General features: G+C 42.4%; 1 protein-coding gene across 1 annotated transcript in view; it reads left to right on the top strand.

The window, feature by feature from the left end:
* Positions 1–19,006, top strand: part of Argk1 (Arginine kinase 1) — a 47,100-nt gene that overhangs the window by 20,562 nt on the left and 7,532 nt on the right. The window contains exon 2 of the mRNA XM_071585709.1: positions 8,407–8,582. Coding sequence (XP_071441810.1) covers positions 8,417–8,582 — 166 coding nt within the window. The 5' untranslated portion in view covers positions 8,407–8,416. The remainder of the gene's footprint in view (positions 1–8,406; positions 8,583–19,006) is intronic.

Below are 19,006 nucleotides of genomic sequence, written 5' to 3'. Positions count from 1 at the left end.
GGCGGATTGCAAATCGTAAACAGCAAAAATGTCGATAGGTGTAACTTCCCTATTTCAAATATGGTTATGTCATTCATTAAATTTTAAATCGACTTGCTGATGATGTATTGACACATCTAAAATATTCCATTTACGTGCCAACCCCACTACTTAGTAATCTTCCCTGTATTTACTCATCTAAATTGTTGAGGATTTACTCGTTATCTTGAAAAGACGAAGCGGAAATACGTGTCACTGGTCCCTGGTGATGGTTTTCTGAAATCAAGTTTCCTCTTGGAAGCGTTCGATCTACTGTTTGCTTTACGAATTCGTCATCTAATATTGATTTCCATTCACAGACTGTTGGGATAGAACTCACATCGATAATTTTTCTGTGTTGTTTCCGTTTCATACCCCAATAATTCGAAGTATCGACTTCGAATTAATGGGGTATGTGCTTTGTGGAGAAAAAGCACTGAAAGTGGCGATTCCTTACACAATATGTCTGTGAGATTATCATGCATATAGCAATATAGATTTTAAATACATTCTTTTGAACAATGGAAACTATTGCTTTTCTGTTATGGATGATCCAAGTTTTCAGTTGATTTTTATCGACAGCCTCCTACCTTAAACGCACAAATACGATGTATTCAGTATTATAGTATTCAATGGAAATAAGTTTATCATTTATGGATCATTTCCCCATCTTTCATCTCTTCCCACGACCTCCGTCTTTATCTGGGGTATCGGAATTCACTTAATGATTCTAATGAGCCAGTCACACGTCAATTTGGGATGATGAAATCTTCCGCTCCGCCCTCGAACGTTTTTCCCCTCTTTGTTCCTTCACCCTCCTCTCTTGTCGTCAGACTTCGCTTCTGTTCAGCATCACCTAAGAATCGTCACAGCTATCGATTCTCCAACATTTCGTTTCAATTTTTCCTGCCAATTTCATGGTTGTCGTTCGTATTTCAATTTGTCAGCTTATACTTTGGTGGGTAGTGTTTGGTGAATGCTTTGCACCATTGGGTCGTTCACAAAATGTTAGTAATTGTATTGAGAACATAGAGGAAAGTGTAAAATAATTTTTAATAATTATATCTGTCGCTAGAAATTCACACATAAGGTTAGTTACTTTAGTTTTTTTGTGAATAATGAAGTACTCGTATCTGTCTCGCCTATTAAGATGTAAATTTTTCTAGGGAGGTCACAGCTCCATATAATAGGATTTGAACATTTTTTTATCCCATTTGTCACTTGCTGGATGTTCTCAATCCTTTAAAGCTAACACGAATCAACAGTTTAATTTTAAAAAATCTAGCTAATGATAATGATTTGTATCATTAATATCAACTACCTATTTACTCTGTTTTACATTTCTCTGAGATTTCCCATTCACTCTTACAGCTTTAAGTAACTGCATACGGAAAAGAATTATCAGATAGATAAGCACACGAGGAAAGAAAGAGAAGTGAAAATGGAAAGGTCATACGAAGTAAATCATGAGTCAAATACAGTAGGAAATAGTAGGGATACACTAGGAAAAACATTCAGGACGTAAGAGAACTTAACATTTGATATGGAGAATGGGAGGCTGCAATAATATCTTCATAACAACGTACGTCGACATCTAGCTCTCTCCTCTATACACTGAAGCCATATTTCCCAGGACTTATACTAATTGTGATTATCCCATTTGGCCGTACACCATTCTTCAATCCTTTCATTACCGATGAAGTAACTCATGGCCGTACTATTGTCGCAAGTAGTGTACAAGTACATAGCTTCCTTATTCTAAATCTTGGGTTAAGGTAGCGTAGTTGGAAAAATGTTTGGAATGGTAAAAGAACATATGCTTCAAAACTTTGGATCACGTGCCTTTAATCGATATTGAGATGATCCCTGCGCCGGGTTTTTCTCCGTCCCCCTCTCAAGGTGCTACATTATCCTCATTTTTCCTGAATAATCCACTTTTCCCTAACAGTCCCCAGTCGCCTATTTCCGAGAGTGTAATCGCTTAGCATTTTGGCGGAATTTTCAGGACTTCGGAACGAAGGCCTTGAAAAGGTGACCACCCTTCACCGAGTGAGTATTCCCTTCAAGCTATTTCGGTGCGCGGCCAATCTTCCCCCGATCTCTCTCCTCCCTCATCCCCTTCTCTCTCACCTTCCTCATTGTGCGCGCCAAGTCTGTGCTTACTTCTAATTCACTCACTTCCCGAAATATTTCTTCGTCCACCACACTCCCCGCTCCCCCTCCCACTATTCACTTTCCTTCTCTGGAAATTCTCTTCCCTCCCTCTCTCCCCACCTCCGCCCACGCGTTCACCTACCGTCTCTTTCACCCCCTCCCACCTTCGTCCCGCTTGCTTCCCATGCCCCTCCCAATACACCTTCCCGCCATACATCTCTCCTCACTGTGGGCATTCCCCCTTTCTATTCTAAGATCTTCCTCCTTCTGGCCTCGAACTCAACAGACTTCTCCGAAAAACTCCCCCTTTTCCTCTCCATCACCTAATCATTAAACATTCCATTGCTTCGCTTAGGCGGGGGGCAGTATGGGGAGCGGCGGGAGGGGAGAAGCGGAGGAAACGCCCGTGGAATGTTTTCTTCGTGGCGTTTGCTGGATGTAATTACTCATTCTGGAGGTGGAGGGGGGAAGAGGGTTGGGATTTAACGTGCGCACGATATTTATCCAATTTCCCTTCAAATAAGTTTTTGGCGAAGCGGAGCAGGCACAGGTATTTTATCGCAGCTCCTCAAACACGCAACAGGAGTGATGATGTCTAAGTTGAATATTTCAAGTTGAGAAGTTCATGTGTAGGGAGCTAACATATTTCCGTAGCAGCGATTATATGACCTCACAAAATTAACGAACGAGGTTAATGGCTCGAGTTACTGACGGGTTCAATAACGTTTCGAGTCGAAGTGTCCTTTCTCTCTTAATTATTGTAGGATGTAGTTAAGTTCTGCCTAAGTTACAGATTGCATTTAGGAAATTAAACCTTTGGGAAATTCGTCCGATTGCAATAAAAAAGGTTTTTCGGAAATCCTGCGTGTTCCTTCGCGAGTGTGCATGCTTTCGCCGACCATTCTGATGATTTCATCAGGCAAGAATTGAAAGGTTTCATTCATTTCTCTTCAGACATGTATATGCGATAGGACGTGACCGGATGGAATCTTTCTCTTCTGCCTTGAATAGCCGTCGAAATAGTAAGCAGAAGCTTATATACTACTGGAGAAACTCACTGAATTGCCCTAAAAGCCTTCATAATTCCATTAGTGAAACGCTGTAAAAAGTTGAGCTCAAAATTATTCCATTCCATTTTTTCGACTTTTAATCGACCTACTTAAAGCATGGTTACCTTACTTAACATCTGAGAATTACTACGTACGACTAACTTTATATTTTGTAGCACACGTCACCCTTTCCTCTCAGCAGTTGCTCTTTTTAACACTCTGGTACTTCAGTATGTAATTGTGACTCGTGCTAATCCATTCAGTTCACGGTGTGTGTATTCGAACATCCGTTATGGCGAAAGCCATACCATGGTGTAAACATCTTCTCGAGGTTTATGTGCGTTCACTACGGTGGAAACCTGCTAATTTTTTCTTCGTGGACTCGGAAACAAGGCGCTAATTCGTAAGGGTAATCGAAAGTAAGCGGATTATTCTTCTCCTAAAGCCCCGACGGACAATAAAGGAGTGGGTGGGACACGCCCAAAAGCGGGAATTTGTGTGACTTCCGTGTCTGACAAACCTTCCCCGACCTCCCGGTTCCTTCCTGCGCGCTCATGAGCTGTCATTCAGACTTATGATCCCATCCCATTAAATTTCTTGGGTTGTTTTCTCGAATTGTCGGTGGGAAACTCGCCGTTAGCAACCTTACTGCAGTGCCTCTACAATTACGTATTAAGTAAGAATGGAAGACCGAATTCCGACTTGTCGAATTCATAAGCTGCCAGCGTCTTGTACCTGTATGTGACTCAACCCCAGCGCAAAGCGTGAGGCTAACGATCAACCTCTCCCCCTCAATGCACTAATGAACCAGAAATGAAGATTTATTATAATTAGGATAGGCGTCAACGCTTTCAACGCGTTCACTCATGTGGGACACGCCTTGCGTGACGATTTCGTGTATTTCTAGGATTTAAAAACCTTTCACTCAGCGAATATTGCCTGGATTGCAAAATTTCCATCGAATTTCCTTGTGCGAACGTGTTAATTTTTCCGATATTCTTTCGACACAAAAGAGGGCGAGAGTGGCGGAGGCCTTAAAGAGCGTCAGCTATAACTTCAGCCCGCTTTAGAGGACGCTGAGAGCTGTTCTGTTTCCTTCTCCCTCTTCCACTCCATGGGTGTTGAATGTGTGCAGCTATATCGGCGGCGGGAGTTGACCTCCCCGTGTTTGCTCAGGAAACCATTTACTAAGAGGTTTCCCACTCGGCGGCGGGTCGTTATGAAATGGAACCCGCCCCCTACCCACTTCAACCCCCTCCCTCTCCTGCCACGATGACGTTTCCCGTCTCGTCTCCCTTGTTAGCGAGCACTTTGTCACGTAAGCAAGCGTACCCAAAGAAGCGGGCGGCGCCGTAGCTCATCGGGAAGATTTTGACCCGAACCGATATCCCCTCCCCCCGCAAGCGAACTCTTACTTCAGAGAATACAAAATGATAAACGTCTCTTGTCCTAGAGTTTTATTTTCCCTCCCAAATGTTTGACCACTTCGCGGAATAAAAGCTAAATCTCAGTCGCATCTCTGCTCCTTATCTCGATGTACACTTTAATTTTTTTCCTTGAGCTATCAATCCCGCGCTGAGATCAGCAGTTACACAGCGGATGAATTGGTTGTCGAGTTCTAATCAGCTTGTTATCTGCAGGTATTCGTTTCTCGGAAAGCCAGTCACCTTGAAAAGGTCTGACTCTTCTGCTCTGATGACTCGTGCAGTAGAACTTCTCCTCTCCCTCAAATCATTGTTAAAACAAAGCCATCCGGTTGAATGACTCAAGTCTTTCAAAATTATCTCTCCCGTGTACAGTAATGGAAGAATGGAGTGGTTTCCCCTCGACGGGGTCAATTTCAACAGGAAACAATCTCTAAGAATATTATGTGAGTGTAATCTATTTATGATTTGTGACAAATCGGGGTATAGGGTAAGTAAACACGACGAATATACTACCTTGATCAAAACGTTCCCGGAATAACCACCGTGTGGCGCTCCCATCGTTCCGATTTGAGTTCTGTTTTTTTTGTTAAATTGGTACATCTGTTGTTGATATTCCCTTTAAATCTTAGTGTCATAACTTGACATTTGCAAAAGTTACGTAGCCAAGAGTACATCTATCTCTGTGTGTGTTGGCGATTTTTTACAATTGCAGAAATGGATTTAAATTTGCAACAACGAACTTGTATTAAATTTTGCGTAAAAAACGGATTTAGTGGCGCACGGACGTTGGAAATGTTGGAAAAGTGTTTCGGCAACGATTCTCTAAAAAAACGGTCGTTTACCAGTGGCACGAGCGGTTCAGAAGTGGTCGTGAGTCAATCGAAGATGATGAACGCAGTGGCAGACCATCGACATCGAAAGTCGGTGAAAAAATTGATAAAGTAAAAGAAATGTTGGTCAATAACCGCAAATTAACCATCAGAGAAATAGCGGAGGACTTGAACATTGCCTATGGATCCGCCCAAGACATTGTGGTTAATGATTTGGGTTTCCGTCGTGTAGCAGCAAAGTTGGTGCCAAAAGACCTCAATTTCATGCAAAAAAGAGACCGTGTTGACGTCGCAAAAGACATGATTTGCGAGGCTGAATCCGATCCCACATTCATCAAAAGGATCATTACTGGAGACGAGACGTGGGTTTATGAGTACGACACGCAATCCAGACATCAGGCAAGTGAATGGCGTTCACCAAATGAGCCGAGACCAAAAAAACCACGTCGTTTTCAGTCAAAAAAGAAGGCAATGCTGACGGTTTTCATGGATTACAACGGTGTAGTGCATCATGAATTTTTGCCAGAAGGCCAGACAGTAAACAAAGAGTATTATTTGGGCGTTATGAGACGTTTGCGTGAAGCAATTCGCCGAAAGAGACCAGAAATGTGGGCAGAAAACTCGTGGATTTTGCACCATGATAACGCACCGTCGCACAGTGCTATCATTATTCGTAATTTTTTGACGAAAAATGCAACAAATACCATCCAACAGCCACCGAATTCACCTGATTTGGCTCCCTGTGACTTCTTTCTGTTTAATCGAGTTATAAAACCATTACGGGGAACGCGTTTTAGCAGCCGAGAGGAAGTAATGGAAAAATCGCAGGAAGCACTGATGGACATACCGAAAACCGACCGTAACTTTTGCAAATGTCAAGTTATGACACTAAGATTTAAAGGGAATATCAACAACAGATGTACCAATTTAACAAAAAAAAAAACAGAACTCAAATCGGAACGATGGGAGCGCCACACGGTGGTTATTCCGGGAACTTTTTGATCAAGGTAGTATGTGGGATAAGTACCAAATAGACTAATTAAATCTTATGATTCATAGGACAGTCCTTTTTCGCTCGTCACCGATATTCGAACGATCCCAGCAGCGCCGGATGTGCCTTGCTGGACGAAAGTTTGATTAAAATGTTCACTGTCGTCAAGCCATTCGAAGTATGAATTCATGAGATTTATGGCGATACGAGTCACGCTGTTCTGGTTCAGATAGCTACTTCCCGCCTTAAATTTCATTTAATCCTCCTCATCGACGATCAATTGATGACTCTTTTGAAGCCCTGAGAGTGGAAAGGGAGGATGTGCGTAGGTGGGACGGGAGTGTTTGCTTTTTTTTAAGACAGCCGAGTGTACACATGCCTCCCCGATAGCCAGCCGGCTAACTGCCTTTTCCCTCCTCTCTCCCTGTCCGTTCCGTCTTTCGCTTTCCTTTCCCCCTCTCCTCAAACCCTTCTTGGCTTGTCTTCCACGTGGACAAGACCGTAATGGCGCGGGCTCGTCGTCACTTCAGAAACCGACTCTTCATTTTCCTGTCGTTCATTTTGTTGATACTATGGATTTACAGGCCTCTTTCGACCCACTCAAACAGGTATTATTTTCACACCGATCTCTTGGCGCCATATCCGAAGCAATTCGGACTTGGTCCGCTCTCGGGGAGGTCGCAATGTGGCGAGCGATAATTTTGGTCGAATGGATTGCATTCGAAATTCCATGGCCCGGTAAACATGAAACTCAGCGCCGCGCACCTACTCGGATACATCTGGGAAGTTTCGTTTCGCCAGACCGTATGGAGATGCCCAGTAACAAAATTTTGGGGGACAATGTTTATCTTCCTTCCTTGGGAGTTTACAGAAATGCAATAATGTTTTCCGGTGGTAAATTACACTTCGGAAGTTTTGCAATAGAAAACTCTTGAGTTACGCGTCATTCATGCGACTTGACAGCCAACATCTCGGTTAATCAGTTAGATATGCATGTGTCTTCTCCTCCATCGTGATTGCTTTAGCAAGTGGTTCGCTAATATTAACTATTTGGAGTTTACACCCCACTTAGTATTTTAAATAAACATTAGTGCAAGAGAATGTAACTTGAATGGGAACAACATTTCAGAGTTCAATTATTTTTATGAAACTCGTTTCTTCAAATCTACCGTTCGAAAATATTATAATTTGCATTTCAAACTCCATCTGCCATCGAAGTATGCTTTCAGTTTGAGATTTCAATGTCCTATGTTGACATTTTTGTAGCCATCTTGCTTGCAACATGCGTTAACACATCATCACCTCTGTTTTTCGGAAATTAATGAAGATTTTTTAATGTGGCATAACGTATGTTAATCACCTCTGCATTAATTGCTTACAACTTTCACCTGTTCCTGTTGAAAACATCTCGAATACGTGTATAGTATGTAACCCTGAATTCAATTTCAAAAGGCATTGACATTTTTCTTAGCAGTTCCTCTTCCTGTGTGTTGGTTCGATTGCAACAGTGTCAATGAGACGCATAAAACGGCAATAGTTATCATTATGATATCTTTCCGCTTGCGTTATGTTTGAGATTAGTGGAGTATGTTGTAATATGTACTCACAGTGGCATTATTCTTTGCTCGAGTCACCTTTTGTAGCAGCTAAATTTTTTTTCCATGCACATATTTAAACATTCCCGTGATCAACGGTAGAATCTTAAAATGAATAGACGCAAGGAAGAATGTTAATAGTAACTCGTCGTATTTTTCCGCAGAATATGTTGCGTACTAGCATTTAGTACGCAATAAATTCTGTGGAAAATTACAATTAACTTGCATTATCAGTATGAATTTTTTCTAAAAGCTGGAGTTGGCCTCCATCAATTATACGTGAGGAAAAATTTCCCATTGAGTTATCATTTTTAACATTTCTCTGTTCTCTTCCCTTTGCAGGAAGTACACCATGACTGACCCCGCAGTGCTCGAGAAGCTGGAGGCTGGCTTCAAGAAATTGGAGGAGTCTGATTCCAAGTCCCTCCTCAAGAAGTACCTGACTAGGGAGATATTCGATGCCCTCAAGACCAAGAAGACCTCTTTCGGCTCCACCCTCCTTGATTGCATCCAGTCTGGTGAGAAATTTTGATAATTTCTCCGTATATCCTCTTCATTCGTTTCTTCGAACAGGAAGATCCCATTCGAGGTCCAAGCGGAAATCGAATTCGTGATAAATCTACATTGGCACTGCCCGTTTTATTATATATTATTAAGAATGTTTTTTGACTCCTTTCGCGTCGTTCAGTATTTTTGTGGTGATGATAAAACAAATGGGTTCGGCGGGCTAATGTCCTCTTCATTGTCAGGGCCACAGTGATCTTATCGCTGGCGTCTTCCGTGAAGGTTTTCAAATATTTATTTGGTGATAGAAAAGAGCAAAGGTCGCGTCGGAAAATAGTTCGGCCGAAAGCTAATTTTCCAGCATCGGGATCATCAGTGCCATTGAAAAGGAGACAATCGAGTATTATCTTTGGGTAAGAATACATGACGACCACACTCTGGCTAATATATATTGCATCTTGGTCGCTCAGTAATGATAAATTTGAAAATTAATGTAACGATTCTTTATAACTATTAATAATGCGCCATTTTAAAATTCAAGCAAACATTTCTGTGAAACAATTGTAGCTTAGGTCCCGCACATGTCTTATCATACTAATATAAATGCACTTGGTATGATAAAATCGGTAAACATTCGAAACGATTAAATGTTGTGTCGGAAATATTTGATTATTAGTTATGAAATTCAAAATTTAAGTATTTAATTAATAACATCTTCAATTGTTGTAAGCATTTTATATATAGTCTATCCACCGCACGTAGCGTTAGCGGTGGGCTTTTGGTAGAAGGAGAGCGTCCTTGCAAGATGTAACTCCTAATTCAGATTTCTGTTTACATATTTGGATTATTTGTGAAGCGTTTTCTCCAAATTTTTCTAATGAATAGTCAGCCATTCTATAAATATTTTGTTGAATTTGCATTTGCGAGAGAAACATGACGGCCATATCATGTCTCAATAATATTCCACAATCTTTTAAATTCTAGCCCTTCTATACCTTAGTGTTAGATAATGTTACGATGTCTATAGGCATGATGACATTGCATCGTCTTACTGGAACTCGTGAGACGTCAGTTGGCCTAATATATAAACTCTTTAAGAGAATATTTACCTAGGTAGTAATTTACAATAGAATTGTTGGAAAAATAATTCCGTTAATGGCATGCGATTTATTTCATCTTTGATTTTTCCCTCAACTTCCCGTAGTTTCCCGAAAAGGACGGCGATTGGTACAATTTCTAAATCCGGAAACCGTTAATTGTTATCGTAAGCAAAGGTCAACCGATTTTAAAACAATCTGGACTCCTGACGTAAAATCTCTTGAAAGAACGGATCCTAATTTTCTGATTAAACTTCTTCCAGTCATGCTGAATGAACTTCGTCAGACTAATTCCATAACTGAGACTGTACTCTCGGAATTAAGTATGCTTTTCAGATAGGGATTCTTAGTATCAGCACTTAAAACTAGGCCATATTTCAGGGAGCGGATACGTATCTTGGCCCGAGTGAGTCCTATCTAGGGAGTTTTTAGCGTGAGAGCCTATCTGCCTGCTTCATCTGGTGACATACGGCGCCACGATCTCTGAGGCACATTCCGTGTACTGCCCCGGATGGCACGCCTAGGATCCTGAGGAGAGATAAGCGGGGTAGAGTGTGGGGAGCGGAGACAGAACGAGGAAGAGATCGCCCTCGTTCAAAAATCGTTATCAATTAATTACGTTTGCGTTATAATCTCCTAAGATAATAATTGTCTGCAGTCATTTCTTACAACAAATTCTGACCTGAGTGGCTCTGACTGAAGAATCGAACTGAGAAGAATTGTAGTTATTTCTCGCGGTTGTTTCTATCGTGTATGTGTAGGGTATAATTTTTTTCTCTGCAATTGTTTCGTTTTTCAGGGATTTCGCTGGAAAACGGAAATATATTTTCAATTATTCAAGGGGACGATTCGCCTTCACAAAAATCAGCTATCTATGAAAGGATGAAATAAAAATTGGACCGAGGATAACACCTCGAAGATAGATCCGAAACTAAAAAAGCCGGAGCTTCCTCTGGAGCTGCGTGACTTCGATACCCTCCGAATTGTACTGAAACCGTTAATTAAATCAATTTGGGCTCCCAAATTCAGCATGACTCACTCGCAAGGTTATCTCTAAGCCGTGAACTAGACACAATCCTCTTACGTTTCAATTAGTAGGATTTGGTTTATTAAGGGCATTTCGGTAACGGAAGTCCTTGACCGGAATCTCGTAATACGCATCACGTTCGTGATACACGCATCCATTTTGATGACTTTGGCATGAGTCCACACCAGAGCCGGTGGTAAACAAGCGTTCTAGGCGTTGTATTATAAGTTTTTATTGGTTTAAATTATTCCTCAAGCTAATGGAAGCATCGCAAAATTTCGGTTTAATAATCAAAACTAAATACGCCTCGTCAAATAAAATCGTCGAGTTTGGTCGACCTCACCCAAGGAGGAGAAATGTGGCACTTATCCACATGGCATTGCTCGCTCTAATTCGCCCCTTCATCGAATTCAAGGGCTTTGTTGCGAGTTGAAATCCATTCGTCGCTTTATTACTCACAGGTTGATTAATTAAACACACAACTTACGGGCATTGAAGAAGGGTAAGTAATACTCACGTCCAACAGGTAACGAAGGATTAGCCTACGATCGATGGAGCGTAATAGGTCGAAAACGTCACTTCCTGTGCGTTCATGTCCGCTGTAGATGGTGGCCGAAGAGTTGAAATAAGCGGGAGGACAGGAACGAGGGATCCATCCCTTTCAGTCATGAACGAGCTTCCGTAGGGAAAATCCCCGCGAGTGAACGAATGTGAACGCGAAGGGGGAGGTCCATAATTATAAGGACTGCACGTGGACGCTCCTCACGTCTCCCCCCCATCGCCCCAAACCCTCCGAGTGAACACGTCCAGACGCGCCGTTGCCGCGTGTCAGCCTCCTGGAAATTCGAGCACGCTCGCGTGATGTTGGTGATGCACTCGCTAATACAAAATAAAAAAAATACGGGAGTTGAACATAGGTTAGCGGATTTCGCTTGTTAGTTCTAATTCTCGAGTTGGGCCGTGATATTAGCCCCTTCAATTAGATCGATTTTAGTCGCCTACTTTCCCCCCCCCCTTCCCATCCTCTCGCCCAATACATGGTACAATTCGCCTTGCTTCATCCAATCATACCTCACATCGCTCACTCGGTTCGCGCTACTTTGCGAAGCGAATTTCCATTTGCTTGCCAGAGCTCTTAGAAACTTGCGCGCAGCCCGCACTCGCTCTGGTGGTTCGAATTCACCGATTTAGTAATCATTTATTAAGTACGGCGCCATGGGAACATGTCGCAAATTAACTAAATACCATCGAGTCTTCGTCTTGCATTAGGCGGTACTCGTGTCGATTTTGTCACATTACAGCCATGGCGATATAAGACAAAGATGCCGACCACGATGGCATTGTCGCCATCTTTTTTTCTCTCTAGCTTTCATAGGTGTAGAACCCCGTCTCGTATTGAATGATATGTTTTCCATGGAGAGAAAAGTTTTAAATATCTATATCAATTGAATCCAGAAAAAACTCAAAGCCGTATGGTTCACGTCAAAATTATATTTTTACCATCGGAAATCCGAGTCAAGGTTTCACGCTAATTCTTGAAAGGAAGTTGAATCGAGGCTGCCAAATAAAAGCAATGTCTTGGCGGGGGAATCGATAATTACTCGAGGGGAGTTTCAATAAACGGAAGTATGGGTAACTTAAGATGCACGTAAGTAATGGTAGAAGTAAATACCACGAATCTGTTTCGAAGCATGTACGGACGAATTTAAGGTGCTTTCAGGACGAGGACTATAATCTATAGAATGGAATAATTAATGGTTAAACGTCTGATTCGGAATCTTTGCGGCGTTACAAATCTTTTTTAACTGCCAGCATCCGTCTTAGCGCGCTCCTCAAGCGAGAGAGGGGGGTGGACTCGAGCGTTGAATTCGGGCCGAGGCGGCGTAAAAAGACGAGCGAGCGGAGCGGGCCGGGTGAGGAGCGGGGGAGAGAATGGGAAGAGTGAGCATGGGGCGAAAAGGTTTGAGCGGAAGGGTTGAGTTGTGGAGAGAGGGGTGCTATGGAGTGCCAGGCCAGTGGCGCGTATTGATTATGAGAGGTATAGGTTCGACTTGACTCACTGAACCACCGCCGAAATTATCATTCTCACCCTTCGCATTTCCTTTCGCCCACCCTCTCGCCCCTTGCGTCGTTCAGTTGATTATTTCCTGAATATGCATTTACCGAAGCAGCTTCTGTAGTCGCCTTCGAATCATATCACGCAATTACTTCCGTCGTATCCCGTCATAATGTTGCTGTAAAGCAATTCTTTTTTATAGATGTTTCTCCCCTTAGTATGCTTGTATTGCTGTCATTAAAAATGTAATATTAATTTTTTTAGGATGTATCATGCCTACAGTATTTTAATATCGATGCCAAAATACCGCAACGTGGAAGCCACTTAGCCAAGAATACAATAGCTATCTATAGTTCATCAAATATCGAGGAAACAAAATAAGCGTCGTGTAATCAATTTTTGCCTCGATTGACGAAACATTTATTTCGTCTTAATCAGGAAGAAGTTCCATCGATAATAAATTAAGTCCAAAGCAATCGATTAGCCTCTTTTCCGTCTTCATAATATTAACAAAATGGTGGGAAGGCTTCTTCATAACGATCGTTCAGGAATCCACTTACGAAATATCCGAAAAGCTTAATTTGACCAGTACAAAATCTAACATTCGCAGACCTTTTTTACACTTCATTGCTTGCTTTTTAAGTAAATGTGTTTTTTAATTCTCTGATGGTCATAGCAATTTGATTGGGTCATCATCGGTGCAACATTAAATCCATCTCCGAGGGAGGGGAGGGTGTCAAATCCGCAACCTTTCGGTTCGCTGACTGACGAGCACTTAACCCAACCGGACTAACCTCGCCGGTTCTACTTGTCTTTTCTGGAGGTTTTTTCATGATAAGATTAACCTATCACCCAGGGCTTACTCTATTTACCAACGAGAACCGTTAGCAAATAGCATAACCCATATTCTGATATTAGTTTCATCCCATGTTTTCTTAATTTTTAGTCTTAATATGTACCAACACACAATATTTTTTTAAAAGTTAGAATGCTGTCATGTTGCATGTTCAGTATAATTGGTTCTGTGGCTATTTCTATAATTTATGGAATCAATATATGAGGAACATCCTTTCGTATATTTCACTATGCCTATAATTATTGAGATGCTAAAAAATTTAATCATAGCCGTTTGGGTTTTCATTGACTTGCGTGAGAAATAATAAATTCACATTTTCAAATATGGTGGCGGTTTATATATATCCTCTTTTGTTCACCAAATCCTAAAGTGATTCCTCACCTAGGCTCGCGGAAAAGCTCATAATCTGGAACGAATTGCACGCTAACCATTGGTAAAGTTCCATGAGTCGAAGTTATTGCTTCGGTTCTATATGCACTTAAAGGGGAGGGTGCCATCCGATACTACATCCATGACGTGTTCATTTCAATTGATTTTCACATTTGTCAAACAATGGTCAAATTTCATACGCCGACGTCTATTTAGGGAAGTAATTCTTGAGTTTTCACAGATATTTTTCTCCGGATTCCTTGTGATATTCGGTGCTGAATTGGATTAAAATAATGGAATCTTGATTTTAATTTTCTAATTCAGCACCGAATATCACAAGGAATCCGGAGAAAATTAAATAATGGAATCTTGATTTTAATTTCCTGAGTGGGGCATGAAAATTGAATCTAGTTCATGCGGAACGCAAAATATTGTTGCAAATCAAATGGGAGACAAGCAGAGAAATTGAACGGGCCCTTTTTTCTTTAACAGGCCCAAGTATTTTGTGTGTTTGGAGTAGTGCTTGTAAATTATTGTATATTAAGCCATAATTCCTTCGGCGAAACTCGTCGAAAAAAAATGAAATCCTATTTCCATCTAATTGAATGCGTGACAATATTAATAAAATATAAAAATGAAGACGAAAAACAATTTCCGCCTCCCGCGTGTCTCACTTGGCCTCCGTCGATTTAAGCACGCGCACGTGGTGACATCCGTCGAATTTGACTTCCGGCCCTCATCCCTGCAAAATCTCTTTTATCAAACCGTTCATGCGACGATCATTCGCTTCCCCTGTGCCTCGTGGACTTATTTTTCATTTTAAATCCGCGTTTCATTCGGTGTGCTTCGCTCTCTTGTGTCCTCCACACCCTAATCCCACCCGCTCCCCATCCTTCCTCCCCCCCACTTCGTCCCCATCCACACTACACCCAACTCCCTCTCTCCGCCCAGACTTCTCTTTACAAGCGACAAAGCTCACCTGAGTCCCATGGAGATCCGACACATCCGCCGTGGTCTGGCCCCCTCCCTCGCCCCCTGGCTGTTTCCACCCCCTGCCCTGTGAGAAGGGCCCTCTCCCCCAGTTTCCCCTCAACCCCTCCCTCCCGTCCACTCCCCGCATCCAGACTTATTTCCCAGCATCCAGTCTACCCGACCCTCCCGGAATCCTGCCCACCCCTTTCTCCAAAGCTCTCCCCCAATCCTTTCCCTCCATATCCCTTTCTTCCCAGGGTTCTCTTTCTTTCTCTTCTCCACCATCCCCCCTTCCCTCACCCCCTCTCCTTTCCAGCCAAGTGATCGATCCTTTTCCGCGAGCCTTTTAGGCGTGCGTGCATCGAGAGGGACGAAATAATTCCCCATGCACTCGTGTGCTCCTCTCGGGGAGGTTTCGTAGAGTTCTTCGTGGATTCTTTTTATTTCTGAACGTTTCTTCGTCAATTATTTTTTAAAATCCTCGTCATAGACACCGTCGGCCTGTATTACTTTTTCTTAATGCTGGTGGAATTCTAATCCTACAGTCCTCTCCCATCTCGTTATCTGCCTCCACTCAATGGCACCCTTAAGAGGGTGCACCAATCCCTTTAACCGCGTGCGGGCGTCTACATTTGAAACGCCATTGAGCGGCCGTTGCGAGGTCAGTGGCGAGGGAGATGGGGGGGGGGGGGGCTGGGACGGACGCGGTGGCCGACGATCAATGGGGAACCGGCAAATTCCCTCTCACTCGTCGGGCGGGGGTAAAGGGGGACTGGGAGGAAATTGCCGTTTACCGGGACGTCCAGGGGAATAAGACGGGGAGAATGCTCTCCGGCCGATCGAATCCCTGTCTCGTTTATGTGGGAATAAGCCGCCGGTGGCGGGAGAGAGATGATTGAACGGGGTGTGGGCGAGGTCGGCGACGGGAACAATTGAACAATGTGATGGGCGGGCTCCGGCGCGGTCCACTGCGGGAAATGCCTTAAAGGCTTGCCGTCGTCTCTCGTCATTGCGCCTCTCTTGGGAGGACGTATGCGCCTCGTGCCGGCGGGTTGTTTTGCGTAGTAATCTCGTTGACTAGCTGGCGGGAGTTTCGGTCGCGGGCTGCTTCATATTTCCTTTTCCTCGTGCGGAAGATGTAACTATGTGTGACGTGGAACGCATGCGGAAGTACTCCACGACTACTTCAGCATATGCAGGGGTACAAAAAGCGTGAAATTCAAATGTGGATCTATTATTGCCCAACGCTAGTGTCATGAGTATGGAGTCTCGTGAAGGCAGGAATTGACCAGTATACACAGTGACCGCGCGTCAAAGGAAGTACAGTGAGCATATAAAGATCCAGCCCTTCGTCAGTAGCATATTCATTTCCTATTCAGGTGTGAGCGGTAAAAATTATACCTCGAGATGGATTCAATCGTTTGTTTGGTATTGGTACGACTGTAACATTGTTAGATAGGGCACATCTATGAAAGGTTATTGTCAAATATAATGACTTAGAAAATTTTACTATTTAATGAATGTGATATCTGTTTTAATATTTATCGGCAGTATTTCCCCTGAAATTGTGAGTGGCAGAGTACCTACGTAGAGAAAGCGCTTTGGGACAGAAAATGTTACTATTCTATTGCGTATACTTCAATGATTTAATCCTTAGGACACACTAAGTAGAGGTAGTAATTTGCAGGTACAGTTTTTTCAGGAGGAACCTGCAGCACTTCCTGTGCGTGAAAGAGATGTTATTTTCAGCTATTTACAGCATTTTACTTTTATTTTAATATACTTCCTATTACATTACAAAAATTGAATCGAGATCTCAAATGTTGTTCCAAAAATTTTTAATTTTCGTGATGTAGAATCTTGGAGTGGTAGGCTTACTGTTGCTTGTAAATATTTTGTGCAATTCAAATTGTGCATGAAAATCTTACTTTATGCCTTCTCCTAACAAGTTTTGAAATAGCGCACTGTATTTTCCTTGCAAGAAGCTGTTCAGCCTTAACTGATGAAATTAAACAGATTTTAATAAATTTTCCCTTCAATGGTAGGTGTGGTGAGTTCAATTTCGTATAAATTTAGGATAAAAATAAGTTCCCGTATTTATTGGCTGCCTACGTGGCTTCCTTTCATTAATTACGTGATGGCGTGCTTATTCGACGCAAGTGCTAATTTATGCGTGTGCAAGTGCGAAAGAAGTGCCAAGTTGTAAGGAAGCGAGAAATTGGGGGAAATATGCAGGATGACGTTAAGTTGCCTCGGACGTGGGTTCCATGGGCTGCATTGAGGTCATTTCATGTCAGTGCGTGCCGAACTTGAAACGTATATAGCCAGGCGCGCGGATAGTGCGGTCCCAGCAAAATTTCCTTCGCCTTGCAAGTGTCAGCTCAGGCCTCCATCCATTTCGAAAGTGGATGTCACTGGGAAGTGATAGACTCGAGCTCTTGTTTCAGCCGGTTTTTTTTCCGAATGCATGCGCGTGCAGTTGCACGATAGATGGGGTAAGAATGGGGTCGGCGCAGCAAGCGTAGGAAGTGTGAATGCACCCACTCTTTGTTCGATGATTCCCGGTTCAAGACCCTGTTGAGGTGGGTCAGGTGACCTGGTGTCGCCTTTCAACGTCCGCTCTCCTGCACCGTTGCTCCTTTTCCTCACGCCTCCTCCCCATGTCTGCAGTTTCCTTTTTCCCTGCCGCGCGAAAGTCGCGCGGGGATCGCGTTGCCTTCATTCACTGCGGTTCGCTTCATACTCACTTCCCGGTCACTCTTTCACGTTGGGAAATAAAAGTCGCGTTCGTAGTATCTTGAGAGATGACATGCAAACGTCTTTTATCTCGGCTTTTTAAAAGTTTAATCGAGAGTGGCATTCCGTTTCGCTCATTGGCTCGTTGGTGGAGGACCCACTTTCAAATTATAACTAAATAAATTTAAATTCCCCTTTTGGAAATTATAAATGTATAATCTCATTATTCACGTGATAAATATAATTTGTACACATCGTATCTTACCATTAAAAACTAGAGATTTAATCAGGCTAAAGAAGCGCTGGAGAATGCATAGTAAAACAATAGTCGGCCGTAAAGTAATCAATTAGCGCTTATTATCATAAATGCCCATAATAACAGGAAAAGATTCCGAGCGTAGGCAAAAGAGCGTGTTAATACGCTAGCAATTTGAAAATACTTAGCTAATGAAATTATGATTGTTGGAGGTTAGGGAAGCATGCAGGACTCCGTTTAATATTATTTCCACTGAAAATGGAGGAGTGTGACAAATTTCTCGATAAGAAAGCGACCATCGGCAGTTAAAAAGTTTTATGTGTCTTTTATCATTGATTTATATTCTTCGCTGTAAAACGTCACAGGCATATCAGCCAGTGTCCAGTCAATAATTATCAATGATGTGATAAAAGCAGCTTTGGGAAGGCACACTCGTAGTCATCTAATAAATAATATTCGCTATCGTTACGATTTTAAAACTTAAATATTTGAACCTTCTATGATCAACTCAATCTTGGTAATAAATGCCTCAAATCAATGAAATGTATATATAGCTGAATCCAAATGAAAATTGGTAGAGGGAAAATAAACGAAAAGGGCTGTGCATAAATGTGTTAACTTAGCCTTGCTCAAATTTTCACGCCTGGAGCAGTCTGTTTTGGCCTGCCTTTTCCGTCCGTCCGTAAGATGTCCATGTCCTTTCGTTTCAAAGTTATTTTTGTCGGCAGAGGAAGGAAACCTTTCACTCGCTATTTCCCCTTTCTCCTTAACCTCATGGTTGTCACGGTCGATTCGTATGTGATGTCATCTTCACGAGGGCTACCCGAAGTGGTGAAAGTCAATGCGGCGTCCTTCATCCTGGAATGCCGAACCCCGATCCAGTTGGTTTTGATTTTTGATTGGGAGTGATTTTACCTATCACCTTAGTTATATTTGTTGTCTCAGGCATAACTTAATGGAATTTACACAACATATTGAAATGAATTAAATAACCTTGTGATTCCTCTCGCACGTTATTTTGAACACGATCTTAGTTTCGACGTTGTACATCATCATCAGGTGATGATGA

Source organism: Hetaerina americana, unplaced genomic scaffold (assembly GCF_022747635.1).
Source record: "Hetaerina americana unplaced genomic scaffold, ioHetAmer1.1.p SCAF_2, whole genome shotgun sequence".
NCBI lineage: Eukaryota > Metazoa > Arthropoda > Insecta > Odonata > Calopterygidae > Hetaerina > Hetaerina americana.
The sequence above is the reverse complement of the archived record's forward strand: the minus strand, read 5'-3'. Positions and strand labels throughout refer to the sequence as shown.